The sequence below is a fragment of the Megalops cyprinoides genome, chromosome 9 (genome assembly GCF_013368585.1).
Source record: "Megalops cyprinoides isolate fMegCyp1 chromosome 9, fMegCyp1.pri, whole genome shotgun sequence".
Taxonomy (NCBI): domain Eukaryota; kingdom Metazoa; phylum Chordata; class Actinopteri; order Elopiformes; family Megalopidae; genus Megalops; species Megalops cyprinoides.
The window spans coordinates 1,033,184-1,054,186 of record NC_050591.1 but is presented as its reverse complement, the minus strand read 5'-3'; the positions used below and the strand labels follow the sequence as shown (position 1 = coordinate 1,054,186).

The following is a 21,003-nucleotide window of genomic DNA, read 5'->3' as shown; positions in this document are numbered from 1 at the left end:
GCACAAAAAGTCATAAATACTATGTAGACACAGGGATATAATGAGACAACTGGGAGTGCAGTGAGGTCCATCTGGGGGTGCAATGCACCCCTAAGCACTCCCATAGCGCCGGACCTGCCTGTAAGCCAAAAGTTGCCAGTGCTGTAGCCTAATCTACCTATTTAACCTATTTTATTAGGTTGCCTCAGAAAATGCCCTGCTGAATAAATCGGTAATAAGTAAATCGTACACTGTGTTGTATAAGAGTGCCTGTAAAGCATCTGTCATGTAATGAGGGGTAAAAAAGGCGCTTTTTACGCAGAGACGGAAATAAGATTTCTCGCCGCACACCTTTGGAGTCTAATCTAACATATACATCTGCAGAAAATCCCTCTTCTCTCCCTGTTTCCCGTGTGTCTTTCAGTAAGAACTGGCCGGACGCGGTCGTTAACGCGTCCTCAACGCCGAGATGACTTGCCCTTTCTGGCCCAAGCCCCCCACCACTACTTTATCCAGCCGCTACAACCAATCCCGGAGCTCCGGGATGACGTCAACACATCTGCAGATCGTTTAGATGAAAGGGAGCCCTCAGAGCTGGGCAAGGCACGGGCTAGCATCGAACAGCGAACTGCCTGATAAACCCCCCACACGTCCAGGGGATCACGGAAGGGGTGGCGGAGTTGAACTTGAGAGCGGGCAGGCTTGGCATTTAAAAGGAGAATAAAGGTGATCTCCTCTACAGCCACAATCCACACCTGTTCTAAATCCCTTTCTTATGCACGCGCTTGCGTAGCAAATAATTATACCTTGCGATCATAATGGCCTGTTTAAGTACTAGTGTCTGCGCCGCTCTTGGTTAAGCGTTGAGCTTTGATGTGCACACTGATCATAGATCAGATTACATTCTGTTGGTCGCAGCCACCCCCCGCCTTTGATCTACGTGGTGATTTTGTCCTCGATTTGGTAGTTCATCTGGAGTTCCGCAGGCGAGCACGTCAGGAGTAGGACTGATAATGGTTTTGAATCCGCATCAGAAGTTAGTGGAGAGAGACGCTGACTGAAACGACCCGCAGTAAACAAGCCAAAAGTTCAGGGAGGACTAAATCCGTCTCTTTTATCTGCTGGTAAGACTTCGTTTCTGTGCAGTCTCTTGACGGTCTGTCTAATATCTTGTCTGGTTGTGATCTATCGGTTAGCCATATACAAGAGACATTTTTCACCTCATGATCAAGTCAAACGTCTTGACCACAAAAAGTTTGCAACGCCTTCCAACGTCTTTGTCATTACATTAAATTGTTTAGCCTTAACTCTTGGTCTACAAAACGCTTTGATGTGGGTTGGGCTGCATATAGGCTAAAGGTACAGTTTGTTCGTGTTACATTATCAATGCACTGTATTGTGTTCTGTCCAGAAACACCGAAGCAAAACATTTTAGCTAATCCACTCCCAACAGAATAAAACCGTAGGTTTATGTATCTAGCTACCAATTATAAATGTGACCAAATAATTGTTGGAGTTTGAACACAGGCCGTCAAGTTTGAGAATGCCACGGTCCTTATTTAGTTTAATGTTATGGTTATATTAGCTCTAAGACTTTAGGACAAAACTTAATCTGTAACATTTCAATGCATTGCATGGTCTCAATACAAAAGAAAGCACCCAAGTACCTGTTAACCGTTATAACCATTAAAATTTAAGCAATTAAAAACAAGAAAACAAATCTTTGATTTGTCAGCTCTGTATATTGGCAAAAGTCTGGTTCTGTTAAACAGACTATCCCGTGGGCCTGTTTAGATGGCTCTATAGTCGGTGACTGCCGGTAGCTAACAAACAAATTCAATATTCACCTGTAGCACCAAAAAGATGTTGATCAGTGATTTCAAAAGAGTTTGAGAAAGTATTTCCTTGTTATTTGATCAAACGAAGCACGGCATGTCAGTCGTCTGACGATGGCCTCCTTGTTTGTAACCCAGGTAAGGAACTGTGGAACATGTGCTGTTTAAGAGAGTCTGATTTTTTTTTAACTGAGGTTAACGTTCTTGAATGGAAAAGTTTTATCCTTTATTTCTTGATACTGCATTTTATCATATTACAATGGGATAATGATTTTTACCGAATGTGATTCTCTGTCCAAAATTAACACTGATTAGCTCAAGAGGTGATCGAGGCAATAAACCGACGACAATATTCACGAAAGGCAACGACTCCTTAGAGGTCTGTACTAAATAAGTCAGTTGTAAACAGCGATGCATTAATTAACGATCGAACGATTAACGATAAGATCACATCATCAGCACGAGTTGTATCCCTCAGACTTAAAGATGGACACCTTGCTCCGTGCTGGTAATTGTGTGGGTGGAACAGCTGTTAAGGGACATCACCTATGGTGTTTCCCAAAAAGAAGTATGAAGATATTCTAAGGTTTGTATTGCATATTTTGTGTATAGTTTCGTCCCTGCTGAAAATAAGATATCTGTAATAGTTCACGGTCACATCGAATCAGAAACAACATACCTATGTAGTCGGTATGACAAAATAAACGTGTTCGCTGCCCCGCCTGCCACAGACCGCTTCTTGTGATAGAACTTCATCTGTCGTCACATTAATGTGACAGGCTGCAAAAATGATGCAATATATAGATAGGCCTAACAAAAATTATAAAAGGTACTTACATTAATGCTGTAATATTAGAAAAAATATTCATTTGTTGCAGATGAAGAGCTCATTGATTGCAATTACTTTGTATTGAATGGTTTTACAGAAACAGGTATTTCAAAAATGAAAATATTGGTTTCATTTTCGTAGTTCTGATTACAAACAAAGCCTGGCAGAATGAGTGGAGTGGCGATTGAATGTGAAGAGGAGTGTGACTGGAAAACATGACTACCCAAAATGTAACCTCAATACATACGTTTCATCGTAACATTTCAGAAGGTTCGCCGCTGCTTTGTCAGAATTGCATTGCTCATTTAAGATTCGTCCTAATTATGTTTTGATAAATGAATTGCTTCTTCGCATTGTAGATGGAAATAAAGGTGTTGTGTAAGCACTAATAACCTCGTTTCTCGTAGCAGTTCTGTAAGTAGGAACAACAAGCAGCTATTATTAGTCTTGTAAGTAGGGTTATAGTTTACTCAAAACTTCGGGCCACTTTTTTCCTGTTTGGGGCCGTCTGATTTGTCAGGGAGAAATTAACATAATACAGTCAATCATCTCTGATGTTGGTTTAGTGAAGTGTTATTCGTGGGGTTTAACAATTTATAACCTCACCAACTGATTAAAAATTAATACGTAATTGCTTGAGTAAACGAGAGTTCACTAATTGCGCTACAGTGTTTCATTTCTGTTGATTGGTTTAAACGTTTCCTCATCGTATTCGGTTGAATGCAGCATTAAAGTAATGTAATAAATTAGGTAATTGATAATTGAAATTTTCAGTGGATTGAACAGAATTATTGGTTTATATTTATCTTATATATGTTTGCAAGGCTTACTATAATGTACATAGTAATAGTAGACAGTCACATTCAGTAAAAATCATTGCATTTTAATATGATAAAATGCAGTATCAGGAAATAAGGGAATAAAACATTTCCATTCAAGAATGTTGACCGCAATTTAAAAAAAAATCAGACTCTCTTAAACAGCACACGTTTCACAGTTCCTTACGAGGGTTACAACCAAGGAGGCCATCGTCAGACGACTGACATGCCGTGCTTCGTTTGATCAATTAACAAAGAAATACTTTCTCAAACTCTTTTGAAATCACTGATCAACATCTTTTTTGGTGCTACAGGTGAATATTGAATTTGTTCACGGACTATGGAGCCATCTAAATAGGCCTACAGTATAGTCTATTTAACAGAACCAGACTTTTGCCAATATACAGAGCTGATAAATCAAAGATTTGTTTTCTTGTTTTTAATTGCTTAAATTTTAATGGTTATAACGGTTAACAGATATTTTGTATTGAGACCATGCAATGCATTGAAATGTTACTACTATTATGTATCGTGTTGCTTAATGAAATAACAATGGAATAACAATGCATCATAAATTCTAACATAATTCTGATCTCAAACATCCATCCTTATTGTGCCTGTGATTTTAGAAACTGCCACGTAAAATACGATTATGCTAACAAGCTCTTTCTCAGTTGCAGCAGTTTTTCTGGACTCCCAAATAAATATCATGTTTTGTTTTTGTTTTATTTAATAAAACGAACTCTAACACTCAAGTTCATCACAGCTCTAAAAATATGTGAGAATAATAGGTAATATTTTATTCATATTACATGACTGGTGTCCCACAAACCAAATTGGTCATATCTTACTGTCTCCTTGAAATACTTAGTTGCATATTTCCATCTGTCTGCAGAGCTTGGAGTGGGGTGCCCAGAATGACCTGGCACCTGGGGAAGGACACACCCTCTCTGCTAAAGCTGCTGGTAGTGTGCTCCATGTTGGTGAGTGGTTCCCAGGACTGTTGTGTCTGGTGTTTTAGATGCATTGTTCACAGAGAGGGTAATGGGAAATTCAGCAGACTGAACCTGCACCTGTCTGCAATACCTGTCTTAGGGTAGGGGGCTTGGAGTAACTGCATGTAGTGACTCTCTCTGATTAGCTGTTTTTCAGTGCCTGTTTCTGATGGAGCTGATTAGCTATCTTTGAGTGGTTCTCTGAGAAACTTTGGGCTGTCTCTGACTGCATCTTACTTTCTAGTCTCTGACTTCCTGAATGATGCTGATTGGTCTGTGGTTAGCTGTCTTTGCCCTGTTTAATGAATGGCTGTCTGAGATCCTATCTCTGATTGGCTGTCATTACTTTGTCTGGTCCCCAAATGTCAGTTTGCAACTCCATCCCAGTGATTGAGGAAAATGAGTAAGTCCATACATCTGGCAACATCACAGAAGTACATACTTGAGGTGGAAGGGGAAGGGTGTTATTTGGGAGCACATTTTTGTGACACACTCTCCTGGGCTCCTGGGATACCCACATGAAGGGTACACACATTTACACTTGGTTGAAGGGAGCAACAAAGGCAAGTCTAATCATCTTTTCTGTATTGGGATACTCTCGACCACATGACTCTGCCATTTTGAGGGGAAGTGGTCAGGTCAAGTGAGGCAGATTGGGAGTCAGTGTTTGAGGAGCTGTTTCTGTGTGGCTCTGGTTGGCTGTCTCTGAGGGTATGTTTCTAAGTGGATTTTTGTGTCAAAAAGTACATATGACACAGAACGTTTTGAGGCATACATTGAGAGATATCAAAATCTTATTTTTGTCAGGTTCTGGTAACATCAAAAGATCCATCAGAATGCCGGGAGCAGGAGTACAGGGATAAGTTTGGGAATTGTGTAGCCTGCAAGCAGTGCGACGCTGGACAAGAGTTATCTAAGGTTTGTATGCAATTTCGGTAATGTGGGGATTGAAGAATATCAAGTATTTCAGCTATGTTGGGGGAAACCTGTTTATCAGTATAATGGTGCCATGGGCCAACCATACACATTCCTTGATTTAACCTTTCTGGTGTTTATCCTTTTTTATTTTGTTTTTCTCTAGCCCTTGATTGAAGTGAGTATTTGAAAATGAATTTCAGGGAATGTGTTTTTCTTCAGACACACCAAACCCACTTCAAATGAACTACCCTTACAAAGACAGATTTTCAAGTGTTTATGTCTAGCCAAATACTGTCCCTGGGTGTGATGCTCTCATTGAGTATCTCTGAGTGTCTGTTATACAACATTTGCTCAAAATGCACATGCCTGCAGTACTTCTGCAGCTCAACTTCCCCAGTGCAGTGATGGTTTGTCATGGCATGCACACACACACACACACACAGGACACACACATCAGTTTAATGCTTCACCAAACCTTCTCCTGCTGACTCCTGATGTTTCCTGGTTGTGCTGGAACACAGGCGTCCCCACATAACTGGTTAATGATTGGTCCACCTCATTTGTTTGAGAGAGAGGGAGGAGAGAGGCCAAGGAGGGTTAGACTGCCATGTTGGAAAATGAGAGCCAAAGTAAGGAGAAATTCCCCATTTGTGTGGACTCCTGGGTGGCCTGTGCTGGGCACAAATAACTTGTCCCTCTTCTCTTCAACCTCCTTCCCCATGTCCTCCTTATAAATCCTGTCTGTCTCTGGATGAAGACTTCCTATAACAGTGTCATAACCACTGATTAGACAGTATGTGGGTGGAGCTAATAGGTGTGTTATGGAACAATTGTACGTAGATTCAACCAACAATTGTCTTTACCTCTGTCTCAAAATTCAGTGTTAGTCTTATGTGGTTTGTTTTTCAGTTTAGTTTGGCAAGTATAGAGTTGGCCACTGTGATTGTGTAGTTTATAGTAAAAAGTAACAGTTGCTCTTAGTTAGACATGTTTAAGGACATATATTAGCTGAATCCAGGCCATTGTGGTGGATTGTCTTAACCTCTACAGAAAACTGAATGCATGGCATGTCCACACATCTCAGGATTCATGAAGACTAACTCTACCGTTGTTGTCTATAATCTCAAAAATGGTTTATGTACCGAATGGAAATATTCAGCATTACCTGTATTTCAAACCTTAAAGTGAACTCAGGTGTGTTTGTGTAAACTGTCATAAAAAACATACCACCATGTACTCATAGAGGCCTTTAGATAGCAGTGCACCTTGGAGATTGCTGTCCCAGATGGGAATGTTTTGGGATGGGAGTGCTTTTTTTGGCTTCTCTTTCCATTTGGCTGAGGGCTGAGTGATGGTGAGAGGATAATGCTGCTGAAACTGCAAAGCTGCCGTCTGAGTGAGTGTGGGGAATGCTAGATGGCACAACGCGTTAGCAAGCTAGCATTGTTCTCTAGGGCTCAGTCATCACTGGATCAGATGACTGCTCTCCTCCTGGGACTTATATAGTTCCTGTTTAATCTCCAAAATATCTTTGTGTCCCAACATGCTGCAGCCCCCCATCACAGTCCCGCTCTTGCTGCGTTTCTCCTCTGCATCTCTTGGCTTTCATACAAAAAAATGATCTGGAGACTAAGGGCACTCCCTGGGCACTAAGGGAACGTGAAATGTGTCCATTCTGGCCACTCCATGCAGACTCCCTCTAGCTATACTGTACCGGGCTCAATCCAGCAAAAATTGCCTTGGAATAGTTTGCATAGTTTCATGTTTTTTATTCCTCCTGGTTTAGCTTAGCCACATTATATTAAATATTTTCTTAATAAAAAAGGTGCAGAGAAGAGCATAGAGTGATGTTACTCCAACAGGCTCGAGTTACATTCTTGGGGATTCAAGGTTGATCTGGAATGTGAACGGGAGACTTGTGAATTCGCTGCCTGCCAGTTTTTGCACATACTGAACCTGGATGTTGACAGGGGTGCGCCTTTCACTGAAAACTCCCCTGGTCTTCCCATCAGCTCGAAAGCCCGCACATTTTTTTCCAGGACATTTGTCATGCTGTCACATGCTGTAGACTATGGAGCACATACAGAGCTGTTGAAAGGAGTGGGAAATCAAAACCAGTTCATTTGGAATACAGGGGGGAAAAAGGCTCCTGGTTTGAATGCTTGGCAGTATATATCTGAAAAAAAGTCCCTCACAGAAGAACAGTGGTTTCCACATTCCCCCCCAGACTGTCAGGGCAATCGAAAGGGGGTCTTTAATCTGGACAGATCTGTGCTGGAACCTAAAAACCCTCTTCTAGGCCAGTCCAAGCCACTGTGGAAGTAATGGAATTCGCAACATGTGTTCCAAATTGCTTGTTGTCAGACAGCCCTTTGAATGAAACAATAAGCCTCTCTTGTTGCACAGAGAAATCTGAAATGCATCCAGCAGAACTCTGCTTCCACGGTCTCTTCTTTGGACCACAATCTCAATTACATCTGGGAGTAGCATGCAAAATAAGGGCTGTGCATATCCATGTACAGCCAAGACATGTAAGATGCACAATGATGCTCTTTAAGATCTTTTGATCTGAGCTCTCAGAGATTGATACATTTGTGGTATTTTTGAAACAGAACCATAGCAAAATGTGTGTGTGTCCTCTGAAGTTATGCATTAACTGAAATCGACCCTGTCATGGCCATTGATTGTTTTCTCATTATCTTTGCTTAAATGCTAATGGGGGTTTCCATACACCCCATGAGTAAAGAAACTAATACAGTGATGCTTGTTGGTTAGGGAAATATTGAGCCACAGTTAGAAAGCACCGGATATTGGTACCTTCCTACGATACTTAGATTGTCAGATTCATGTTTATTCATGTTCTTGTTCTGTCTCCCCTGATATGGCTAACATAGGGCCAGGAGGAGGGCCATCTGCTGGTCCACAGTGGGAGCTTACCTTGTGGGATGGTCAAATTCACAATGGGAGTACACTATCTTGGGTGCGTCCTTATTGGGTATTATCCTTTGAGAACGCTGCCAGAGTGTAGTGTTCAGCATACCAATCAGCACATACGGCACATGAATGTGAGTGACATAGCAAACTGATGCGAGTCTGACCACTCCACCCAGCAACTTTCCCATGGTTCTTTCCCAAAACTTTCACCTTATTGCTCATTTGTGGCACACTGGTACAGCAGAGGATGGTCCTGCTTTATTCTGGGTTGTGCAAAACTTTATTTTAATTTTCTCTGCGGTTCCTGTTTTGGACTCCCCCTCATGCCCTGGAGACAAACATAAGGGCCTCTCTTTGCAGCTGAAGGGGTCTTTAGTGGCATCCCACAGCCTAGGCTGAACACTTGCAGATGGTACCTCCAGGGTAATTAGAGTTGTTTTCTATGTGTAGTTCTGAAACATTAGGCCCTATTTTTATCCAGCAGACTTATGTAATTTAACAAAACCACAGCCACCATCCTGTTTGAACTTCAGATTTACAGGTATTTTACCCATGTATTATAATATTTGGTTTCAAAACTATCAGCTTCAGAGACCTTGAAACTGGTTTGAGATGGTGCTAACTTTTGGTATGCATTCTGTTTAATGCATACCATTATGTTTTGAATTATTTTACAATAATAACTTGAACATAGCAAATGATATATATGCAAACTGAACAGGGCCCCAAAATGCTTTCCCTGCCTGTGGCTTCAGCCACTGAATGGCTATTGAATAGCGTGCAGTCCTTTGGAAGCATGGGCCTCACTACAGAGAAGGAGAGTGTTATTCAGCTACTGTGTGCCCGGCCCCTGCCCTCCTCTATCACACACCCCACCCCGATAGCTGTAGGGTTTGCCTTAGCACATCGGCGGACCAAAACCCTGCACATTCATAAAGCTTGCTTGGAAAAGAGGGAAAACTGAACAATAAGTCAGTGATAAACTTGTAATAATATAACAGTAGGTGTCCCAGAAAGGGGCTTTTGTCATTCAAATAGAAGGCATTCCGGGGACTGTGGCAGAAAGGCTACAAATAGATTGTTAGGTGTAAAGGAGATTATTGCCAGTGGAAGATGGATTCTGAGAAAAAGAGGAGGCGGGCCTTTGTTGGTTTTTTATCCCACTCACGGATCATTATTTCTTTTCACTATTATTTTTTGGTCATCTCCTCTGTTGGGTTTTATTCGTGGCTTTTTTTCCTGCGGGCCCATCAAATGGTTGTCTCTGGTTAATCCCCCAGGAATGTGGCTTCGGCTATGGGGAGGACGCCCGGTGCGTACCCTGCAGGGCTGGACGCTTCAAAGAGGACAGGGGGCTCCAGAAGTGCAAACCATGCCTGGACTGTGCCCTCATCAACCGCTTCCAGAAGGGCAACTGCTCCGCCTCTAGCAACGCTGCATGTGGAGACTGTTTGCCAGGGTGAGTGTGCCCCCAATCCCTCAATCCCTGCCCCCCCCCCCCCCCCACCACCACCTGTTCCCTTTGATAGTAAAACTGGCACTCTGTACAAGTGTGTCTCTGAGATTCACTTTTTACACAGTGGCTCCAATGGACTATTTCTTTTACAGGTATTACCGGAAGACAAAGCTGAGTGGCTTTCAGGACATGGAGTGCATACCATGCAGCAACCCTCCACCTCCTTATGAACTCCACTGTAAGTATACGACCCAGAAACTTCTAGAGGCTTTTGAAAAAACTCTTATGAAGGGCAACAAGACTGGGTTCAGGGTCAAACGTAAATAAATTATCAAGAGAGTCTAAAGGCACTTAATCTCTTTAGTCTCAGCAACATGAGACTCTGTCAGCAGAACAAGAGGATTTAGGTGGAAATCACTTAAAGGGAAGTTTCATACTGGCACTAGAAAGTACAGTCCCTGACAAAAGCCTTGTCGCTTATCCAAGTTGTAGGAACAACAAATAATAACTTGACTTGTAGTTGATCAATTGGAATCAGAAATTGCTTGTATCATTCATTGAGTTTTCTCATTTAATTAGGACAGAAAGGTCAGATTTTGCTTGGACAAAAGTCTTTAAATGATTCAACCAATCACAGATTAGAGCTTCACCTGTGACAAATACTGTAATGAACACATTCCCATGTGTGTATAAAAAGAACCCCAGCACACCAGTGAAGTGCAACCTGACCTCTCACAACATGCCAAAGATTCAACCACAGACCAAAGTGCTGATCATCAAGAGCCTGAAGACCAAGTCTGCTGCTGAGGTGGCAGACATCTTCAATGTATCCAAACGTCAAGTGGAGAGGATAAGACAAAGATTTGAAGAAACTGGTGAAGTTCATGACAAGCCCAGGTCAGACAGACCCCGTAAGACAACTGTTCGAGAGGACCATTTGTTGCTTCGACAGTCCAGGGCCAGCCCTTTTTCAACTGCAGCAGAGCTACATGAGAACTGGTCACCAGAAACCCCCGTATCTACAAGAACAGTTTGTCGAATTCTCTCACGCAGTGGTCTCCATGGCCAAGTTAGTGCTCACAAACCAGCATTAAACAGAAGACAACTAAAAAATCGTGTTGCATTTGCCAAGGCCCACATCTTGGAGAAAGGATGGACAGTGGAAAAGTGGCAGAAGGTTGATTTTTCTGATGAATCATCCATTGAACTGCATCCCAATCGCCGCAAATACTGCAGAAGACCTGTTGGAACCCGCATGGACCCCAGATTCACCCAGAAAACAGTCAAGTTTGGTGGAGGAAAAATCATGGTTTGGGGTTACATCCAGCATGGGGGTGTGCGAGAGATCTGCAGAGTGGATGGCAACATCAACAGCCTGAAGTATCAAGAAATTCTTGCTGCCCATTACATTCCAAACCACAAGAGAGGGCAAATTCTTCAGCAGGATGGCGCTCCTTCTCATACTTCAGCCTCCACATCAAAGTTGAAAAAGCAAAGCTGAAAGCGAAGAAGGTCAAGGTGCTCCAGGATTGGCCAGCCCAGTCACCAGACATGAACAGTATTGAGCATGTCTGGGGTAAGATGAAGAAGGAGGCTTGGAAGATGAAACCAAAGAATCTTGATGAATTCTGGGAGTCTTGCAAGACTGTTATTTGAGTCATTGCCGAGACGTATGGATGCAGTCCTCCAAGCTCATGGGAGTCATACACGATATTAATTCTTTTTCCCAAGGCACCATGACTTTATGTTCTGATGTTATTGTAGCATGTTTGTGTATTCAAAATAAAGTATAATTTCTACCGTACATTATTTTTCTATGCGACAAGACTTTTGTCCAAGCAAAATCTGACCTTTCTGTCCTAATTAAATGAGAAAACTCAATGAATGATACAAGACTTTATTTTGGTATAATGAGCGTCATCTAGAGGCCTTTGCCTTTCATATAAGCCATTTCTGATTCCAATTGATCAACTACAAGTCAAGTTATTATTTGGTGTTCCTACAACTTGGATAAGCGACAAGACTTTTGTCAGGGGCTGTATTCTTTAGAGATTCATAAATGCGAAGTGCAGAGCCGTAGAGGGTTCAAGATCAAGTCTGACACAGTGGTAGATATGTTGTAGACTATAGGCAAGGTGATGACCCTAATTAGGCTGAATTAAACTTCTTTTGTTCTTATGTTCTCTCTGGAGTGTCCGTAGAGATTCTGATCATTTTTAAAAATTCCCTGTCCTAGTTTCTATCCACCAAACATGGATTTTTGCAAACAAAATCTGAATGGGGCAAATCTGAACAAGAGCATAGCACATAGATGTTCTACTCTTTGAACTTGTCTCCATTCTTTAAATTGAGTGCCAGGCTACAGCACATTTGTCTCCTGCTTTTTGAATTACCCTAAAGGCTACTGCATCAAGGTTTCTGCATTAAGATTTGGATTTTTGGCAGTTAGACTATGTGATTTCATCACTTCAGACATGGACTGAGGTGTACTTTAAAAAAAAAAAACATGGTAACATGCATACACAATATGAATAATGGTCAGCACAGCCTCAATCAATACTTAGTCATGTGTAAATCAGCATGTTTCATGGAATAATTAAAGATTTTATGTCCAAAAATGTATTTCAGGAGGATAAATTTCAGTTAACAGTCACTAATGAACTGTTACTACAACTACATGATCCTTTTCAGTCACACTAAATAAAATTCCACCAACTGGTAGGAGGACTGAATTACACATTTACAACTCATGAGACATGCTTGGCTGAAGTCCCCAACTATGTCATACATACGTTTTTCCATTATATGTAACCATGAACCTAACACAGGGGTAACCATTAAGCATTTCTACTCTACCTTTAATTCACACATGTTGTGTCATCAAATGAAAAGATCCCTGAAAGGCTTGCATGCGACAACCTGCGTACTCAACTCCAGGGAGCTTCAGGTCCATCTTTTTTGCTCTGTTTACGGGTACTGAGAACAGTTAAATTCTGAAAATTGTGCTGAAGCCCCAGGCTAAACCACAGCTGCATGCAAGGTGGCTTTGGCGAAGGCTGTAAATCTAAATACAGCTGGTGTCTGGGCCCAATCTGTGCATGGAGAAGAAATAAAGCTCTGCTTGGTTTTCCCTTCTGGTTTTCATTTTTTATTTTACCTATACTAGACTCCATTTGGAGAAGAAAAAGTACACAATTAATCTTAATCCCCCTCTACAGAGTTTTATATTGATATACCAGCAAGATAAGAATAATACATTATACAGGTCTGTTTAACTGTCACACTGAAGCAAGAAATGCTCAGCTTCACTCTCATGTTCTTTCTTGCTAATTACAGCTGGGTTGTTATGTATGTAAACTACTTTAATAATACAAAGAATGATAGGCCTACTTTCCTTGGTATGGCATTCTTAAAGTTCCATTTCATCATTGACAGTGGAAAGAAAACAAACTTGGAGTTGCACAATGTGGAAGTTTATATGTGCATTGCATTCGATATATGTAACCTTAGATCAGATTAGCTCTGGCTCATTACACCGACCTTGTGCTCAGCTTCAGCACTATCTGCATTGTATAACCTGTACACATCTTGCCCTTGTGCCTGTTTGCCCACTATATGCACTTTTGTACGTCGCTTTGGATAAAAGCGTCTGCTAAGTGAATAAATGTAAATGTAAATGTAAAACCAGACCTGACAGCACCAATGCACAGCAGCACAATCCTGTGTGACATTAAGTCATTAAATGCAAACTCTTCAGACTGAAAGGTCAGGTGGATGAAAGACAGCACAGGTTGTATCCCCTCTTTTATGCTGTGGTTTTGCTGACAGATTTTCTTCTTTATCAGAGCAATGACTGGACCCCAAAAACCCTGCCTTTCACTGAATCACGAAAAACTTTGCTGCCTCACTGCTCCTCTTGCATACAGCTTTAAAAAAGAATCTTCTCATTTGGGGGAAAAAAAACTCATTTTAACTTTTAAAACATCGCCCTATACACTGCAAAATTGTTTTTTTTTTTTTTTTTTTTTCTGTAGTCTATATTATGCTTGAGCAATCTTATAGCACCAGTATTTTGTGTGATTGGATTTGGGAATCCAGGAGGAGCAGCACAGCTGGGCTTAATTTAACGGCTCTGAGAAAGATCGAATCCGTCTTTTTCATGACCAGCTACAAACACTTATGCCTGGGCGGTACCAAAAAAGCTCCTAACCACTGATATGCGCTGATGATAACCATTCTCTTACAATACATGAGTCTAATGTGCTTTTCGTGTTCAAAGAAAATATGTACAGTACATGTCAAAACAAACCTATCAACAATCCATTTGAACGGATAGTGGTGCACCACTCTGTTTTGAAGGGGAAATAATGTGACACTCACAGTATTTGCATTGTACTTACACTGGTAGCCTACATTTGTATAATGCAACATTGCCCATTATTATATGCAGAGGATACTGTTTTTTCAAGATGGAATAAACACTTTTGTGTTTATTAATAAACTCTCTTTTGCAGTGTTGCTCATCGAAAAGGATCCCTCAGATTGAATTAACTAGGTCTACCTCACCTATATTGCAATTTTGTTACGTGTATATTATTGCATATAGAATCCAACATTTAAGTAAAAAAAAAAGGTGTTTCTTAGAATGAATCTTTGGCAGTGACAGGACTTGTGGTCCTTTGTCTAAATGAAAGGGCAGGTAAAACAGGGTACATCTTAGATGCCCTCTCCTTATTATAAATAGGTAATCTCATTTGCTCCCATCAACTGTTTGTTTGTAGTACACATTTAAGAGCAAATAATATTTATTTTGGCCTTGGCACAAGCTGCGAGTTAGAATTCTCTGTGGTCTTTTTTTAAAACATTTTTAAACAATATTTTCTATGGCTGGTATGTACAAACACCCTCATCCCTTATGGACTATCAGTAATCTCAAAGCTACCCAGTCAAGCCTAAAGTAATGTTTACATTGCATAACAAAGACCACTTGGATTGGAAAAGACAAAATTTGGATTTACCTTATGAGTAATGCAGTGAAAGACAAACACCAGTTTGAAGGGGGCCATTGAAAATTAATTTTTCAAACAAAGAGCTACTTTTTCTACTTGTTCTACATATAGCTTAAATGGCTTTCATCATCCTTTCTCACCCAGGAGGCACATTTGAACACGTCTTTGTTTTGGTGTGTTTTTAGGGTAAAATTCTTGGTATAGGCAACTGCAAAATGCATTTGTGTCAACTTATGATTTGTCCTTTGTTCCTTATCTGTGTTTGTAACTTGAATTTTAGCTTGAAGTTGTGACATAACGCTGACCCCATTATAACATCACTGCTGATAAAGGCATCATGGGATAGAATTAGGCAACACTAATTTAAGCATTTGGAATGACAGGACTCCTGTAGACATTGAGTCAGAGGATAGAGTTGCAGCATGTGGAATATGTAATTTTGTGATTACAACACTGAGATTGGGTCAGTTTTTGTGTTAGAACACTTATTACAATTTTAAATGTTGTGATTTGATGTCTTTTTGTCTTTTATTCAAATACTTGTCAAAGTTAGCTATGGTTTTGATGCAATCAATCACCAGTCAAAGACCAGTGTAGGATTACATCAGGAATGTTCAAACCATCTGAAAATCTCTGGTTGTGGGATGACCGGTAGATTTTATCAGCAAATGTTAACTTTCTCTAGATTTTTACCATCAAGGCACTCTGATAGTTAACTGGCAACACCTTGGTGTTTGGTCCTGTCTGATTTTGGATGGACAGTTTGTTACATGTATCATCATAGTAAAATGAAGGTAAGACAGAGCAGTTAGTGAGTGGGTAAATTGAAGGGTGCAGGTTTCATGCCCTGGTAGGGCTCTGCTATTCATTCAGTAAATATCCAGCTGTGTAATGAATAATCTGTCTGAGGCAATATGGAATCTGTAAGTCACCCTGTATAAAGATGTGAGCCCAGCAGTTAATAAAGATTATGGGAACTGTAATCTATGGGAATAGTCTAGTCACTCCACTCTTGGATTAATTGTCTGGATTGGTGAGTGAAATCTTAATTCACACACTTAGTTACTGACTGATGTGAGAAGGCCTGATTGCTCTGGGGTGGGTGGGTGGGTGGGTGGCGGGGGCTCTTTCTCGGTTTCCTGACTCTTGTTTTTTAAGGCAGAGAATGTGCTTGTCTGTGAGCATTTAATGATTGAATCTTCTCTGTTTCCCTGTGAAATATTCTGTGGGTAGATGCACAACACAGAGGACAGTCTGTTCCACTAGCATACACAATGGCAGTAACCAACGCCAAAACTCCACATGGACATACACTATATGGACAAAAGTATTCGGACACCTGACCATTACATTGTAATGACATTGTATTCAAATATATATGCTTAAATATGGAGTTGGTCCCCCTTTTGCAGCTATAACAGCTTCCACTCTTCTTGGAAGGCTTTCCACAAGATGTTGTTTCTGTGGGAATTTGTGCCCATTTAATGGCTCTGTGCGGGCCAGTCAAGTTCTTCCACACCGAACTCTTCAAACCATCTCTTTATAGTCCTTGCTTTGTGCACTGGGGCATAGTGATGTTGGAATGAAAAAAGAGACTTCCCCAAACTGTTGCCACAAAGTTGGAAGCATAGCATTGTCCAAAATGTCTTGGTATGCTGAAGCATTAAGATTGCCCTTCACTAGAGATAAGGGGCCTGAAAAACAGGTGTGGCCAAATACTTTTGTCCATGTAGTGTACATCATTTCTACATAGGGGGTGTATTCGCATTTACATTTCAGACTGGAATCGATTTTTCTTTTCAATAATTAATTTCGAAACGCAAAGGATGGTAAAGTGATTTTAAAATGTTTACTATATGGGTACAGTATTATGATTGAAAGGTCCCAGTTTCTGTTAGACTAAATGATAGCTGGATCTACCTCATTGCAAATATGACCTTCTTTAAAAAAGCAACACAGATTTCAAATGGTTCATGATTTTAACCAGGGTGTACCCAATAGCTTTCAGCAGAAGCATGGAAGCTAATCTACACACTCTGTGTTTATCAAACCAGCACATACAAGACCACTTTTTCAGGCTTGGTTCTGTGTGTCTGGATACAACTTGGCAGTATTAGGAACTGTCTGAGTGAGCAGCTCCCCAGTGTAACAGCAATAACCTTGTGTTACCACTAGATGACATTAATAACAGCAATATAATGCAATCACAAGAGTGTTTCCAGTAAAGCAGTGACAGGCCCAGAGCAGTGCCTGTTATGCCAATGGTGATGAGAGCACAAGGCTTTGTGGGTTAATTAAAGCCTTTGCTGATGAGAGCCAAGTCTTTTCTTGACTCATGAGTCAGTGGATGACAACAGATTGTAGCTCTACTCATTCAGCAGCTCCTGAAGTTTTACCCCACTCCCCCACCCCCATCTTCATCTTTGCTGTCTTCATGTTTCTTCAGGTAACAGCCGGGTAAATCTGGTGCCTCTCCAGACCACGGTGACCAGCCCCAGGGACATGGCCCTGGCAGCGGTCATTTGCAGTGCACTGGCCTCCGTGCTGCTTGCCCTTCTCATCCTCTGTGTCATCTACTGCAAGAGGCAGCTGCTGGAGAAGAAGCCTGCCGGTATGCACTGCCCGAACATGCCTGCTTCAGGAGCGGTCAATGTAACCCTGTCTTCAATGCATGTATTCACTGGGCAGAATGCAAAAGTTCATGAGTGGGTAAAATAAACATGAAAGCACATTTTGAGCTAGCGTCAATACATCACAAGATGCTACAACTAATGCCATACTGAATACATAAGAACTGCTGTTAATACAATGGCTGATATCTTTTTTGAATTCTGCAGTGAGGACCACATATTACAGTGATATCAACACTGTTGTGAATATTCACATGTATGATTTCTTTGTGTAGTCTTTTTGTGATGGACATCTCTTCCTTTTAGCTTTGGTGCAGTTCCAGGATGGCCCATACAGTGGGGCAGAGCTATTGTGTTTTGACCGAAGGCGGGTCCATGAGATGCCCCAATGGTTCCGCTGCGACTGCCACCAGGGTGCAGGACAGACCTGCAGTAGGTTCTGATTCTGGCTCTGCTTCTGGTCTAGTCTGCCCCATCAGTGTCATGGAAACAGTTGTGAGGTCCATGTCATTAGCCCTCCAAAATAAGCATGTGTATTCTTTTTATGGTATGTGATTTGCCATTGTCCTGTCAGTCACATAAAACCTCTGGACAAGTGTGTGGCAAGGCAGAATCATGAGGAGATTTAGCTGTTGTGATCGGGCCATAGCTCATCATCTGATCATGGGTAAGCCACACCTCCTAGACTGAACCATTATTGTACAGTATTCCAAACTGAAATAAGGTGATTGTTTCCAGGCTGAGGGGTAAAGATCCTGTACTAGACATCTGTCTACTGGGCAGGCTAACTGTAGTCCACAGCCTTGACCAAATCACCTGTCATCACAGTAAGTCACTAATAGTCTGTTTTAGTGTTTTAGTGAGGCTCGGCTCAGTGAGGTCAGTTGCAGATGTTTTGTGCCTTCCCCTCCCATTCTGTGGCAGAATTCCATCCCCAGTTGAAGTCTCCTCCAATCCCCTAAAATCCCCCCCATGGGGACTCGTCCATCTCGGGTCCTAGGGGTGTCTGCTCTGGTCAGCACTGTTACAGGAGATTGACCGCTGTTAAAGATGAGGCATCTTGCAGCAGCAGCTGACCCTGGGTCGGTGTGGAAGGTGGCAGTCAGGACAGCAACGTCTGCTGTGGCTGTACCTAGATCACCTCTTGTCGCCCCTTCAGGGCCGGTTCTGATCCCCTCACTGTGCTGCGAGAAGACCTGCAGTCGGGGGCGGAGCCGAGATGCCAGCTCCTTCCACTCCCAGGAGGACCTCCATGAGGGGTGAGAATGTCACCCAACATTACAATTCTCAGAAAAATTCTAAATCGAAAATGCAGATTGGGTCTCACAAACCTAGGATTACTAGCTTCAAGTTTCTACATACCTCTATACATACTTCTACATAATTCGGAGAGAAAATTTGGATCAGAGACCACAAATATGTTTATGCTTTTTTGCTTTAAAGAACAAATATTGGATTATACTTATAACAAATATAAGACATAACAAATAAAGTTAATGTGATCAACAAACAATGGCATGCTATAAATTACCTGTCTTTTCCCACAGTCCTGGGAACCCCTTGGAGGGGGGTGTCCCAGCATATTTTGGGTCACTTCCAGATCCTCCCAGTTCCGATGCCAGTGAGAAGTGGCCGCACATGCAGGACTTGCCCTGCCCTGCAGGCCTGAACCTGTCCCACTGTGATGCGGAGCCGAGTGAGAGGGGCGCCAGCCTGTCCGGGGATGAGCCCCCCATCCCACAGGCCCCAGAGGTCCAGACAGATCAGTCCAACAGCCTGACAGACAGCCCGCTCCTTCCCATCCAGCCGTTGCCATCTTTATGAGGTGAGAGATGGGGTGGGCAGAGAGGTGCCATGGCAGCCAAGCCACCGACTGTGTGTCTGCAAATAATTTCATGTGCTCCCTTCCCTCCAGTGAACTCCAAGCACGAGGGCGCACAACACATGATTCCATACTGAGCGCGCTACCACAACCACCAGGAGAAATGGAAAAAACCAGCATAAATAACAGAGCTAACTAAAAAAAAAGGGAAAAAAACTCTAAATGGAAAACATGCACTGTCCACAACCCTTTTTTTTTGTTTTCTGTTTTGTGACAATGTATTAAACTCTCGACTTGCTCAGTGCCAACGTGTAACTGCTTTTATTGCTTCCCAAGATAGGATCTATCTCAGTGTCCCATCCCCAAAAAGGTGTCTTACCAGCTGTCTTTCATTGACAGAGCACTGCTTTATCAATGCGTCCATCTACACAGACGCATTCAGGGGGCCTGAATGGTTCCTGTTGTTTTTCCATTCTTGCCCTGCCCTTTAAGAGTCCTTAAGAAGGCCAGTCACAGGCTGTGGAAAAGGTCCAGGCAAGAGTAGGGGCAGCCACAAGGGGACAAGAGCTGAACACAACAGCACACAAAGGAGTCGGGATCTCCCAGGCTTCTAAATGGCCCAAGCCCAGCCAGCCTGAATTTACGTTAGCCACTTCTTACCTCTCTCACTTTGTGGTTCCTGGAGTTTTTTTTTTTTTTTTTTTTTTTTTTGAGGGAACACCTTTAGCCCTTAACCACTGGTGTAGTCATGGAGACTTGAGCAAAGCAACAGCCTGCTGCTCCAACATGCAAATACAAATTTGTTTTAAAATTAACCTGGTCTGTGGCCAAGGAATATAAAAAACACTAAATGGCTGTGTGTGTGTGTGTGTCTTTTTTTCCAGGATGACATGGATTTATTTGGCTTCTGTTCCACCCTTGGACCCCACCCCACCCTCCTTTCTCCCTTCTCCCTTTTCCCAGGGAGATGAAAGGAGCACTGGCAGACCCTGTTTCAGATAACACAAGCCCACACACAAATTCCAAAAAAGTACGCACCACGCTTTCCCTTTCAAGCAGCCGGCAAGCCGCAGCCTTCCGCCACGCTGCAAAGGGGACTATGTAAATACATGCAAACGGTACTTCAAGGTAGAGCACGCTAGAGAGAGTGGATGCCAGAGCACAGGACAGAGAGGGCCGACGTGAAGCTGCCATCAGTGCCAGCGGCCAGGGACGCCTTTTCAAAGAAACAGCAGAAGGCTTTATACGCAGTGTTCCAGGATGAGAACACTCCACGCCTACTCCTCGGGTTGGTCCGCCAACAGAGAGAGAATGGAATCCAGCTGTCTTAATATTTGGGTCTGCACAGGTTTTGCGGTTATAATCAGTTTTTTTATTTAGTTGTTTGGTGATGTGCCTTTTCTCAGCAGCTCTGGGGAAGCTCAGAGAAGTCAGCGTACCCATGCGTTGCAATGCGGTGCACTTTGAAGAGAATACTGAATAAGCAAAGACAATGAGGAATGTTCAGAGTTGTCTGTGGTATCCAGTCTGTTGTAGATAATGTAAAATAGGAAATAGAGTCAATATTTTTCTTCTCAAGTCAATATTTTTGTGACACAGACATGAATGCCCAGCAAGGGAGATAACTTTGTCTATCTTCAGAAGTCATAGTGGTTGGCATGCATGTGTTATGTGTATTTTCACAATGATTTTGTATCATTTTCTGTATTTGTAAATAAACCCTCAAACCATGCATTTTGTTTGCTTTATAAGAAACAAATATTTGCTGTCTACTGATC

General features: G+C 42.1%; 1 protein-coding gene and 1 pseudogene across 3 annotated transcripts; one reads left to right on the top strand and one right to left on the bottom strand.

Moving 5' to 3' along the window:
- Positions 1-591: 591 nt before the first annotated feature.
- On the top strand, positions 592-20,951 carry LOC118782602 (tumor necrosis factor receptor superfamily member 19-like). Of its 3 annotated transcripts, none has more exons than XM_036535960.1 (10): positions 592-1,103; positions 4,357-4,444; positions 5,264-5,374; positions 9,589-9,767; positions 9,917-10,002; positions 17,220-17,384; positions 17,710-17,835; positions 18,563-18,662; positions 18,951-19,228; positions 20,189-20,951. In XM_036535960.1, the coding sequence occupies exons 2-9, from the start codon at positions 4,379-4,381 to the stop codon at positions 19,225-19,227; spliced, it is 1,110 nt and encodes a 369-aa protein (XP_036391853.1). In that variant the 5' UTR covers positions 592-1,103; positions 4,357-4,378; the 3' UTR covers position 19,228; positions 20,189-20,951. The 3 variants fall into 3 exon arrangements, with proteins under 3 accessions (XP_036391853.1, XP_036391851.1, XP_036391852.1); XM_036535958.1 differs by lacking the exon at positions 20,189-20,951 and adding an exon at positions 20,110-20,165; XM_036535959.1 differs by lacking the exon at positions 20,189-20,951 and adding an exon at positions 19,319-19,897.
- The window catches only part of LOC118782868, a 42,187-nt pseudogene continuing 41,547 nt past the window's right edge, over positions 20,364-21,003 (bottom strand).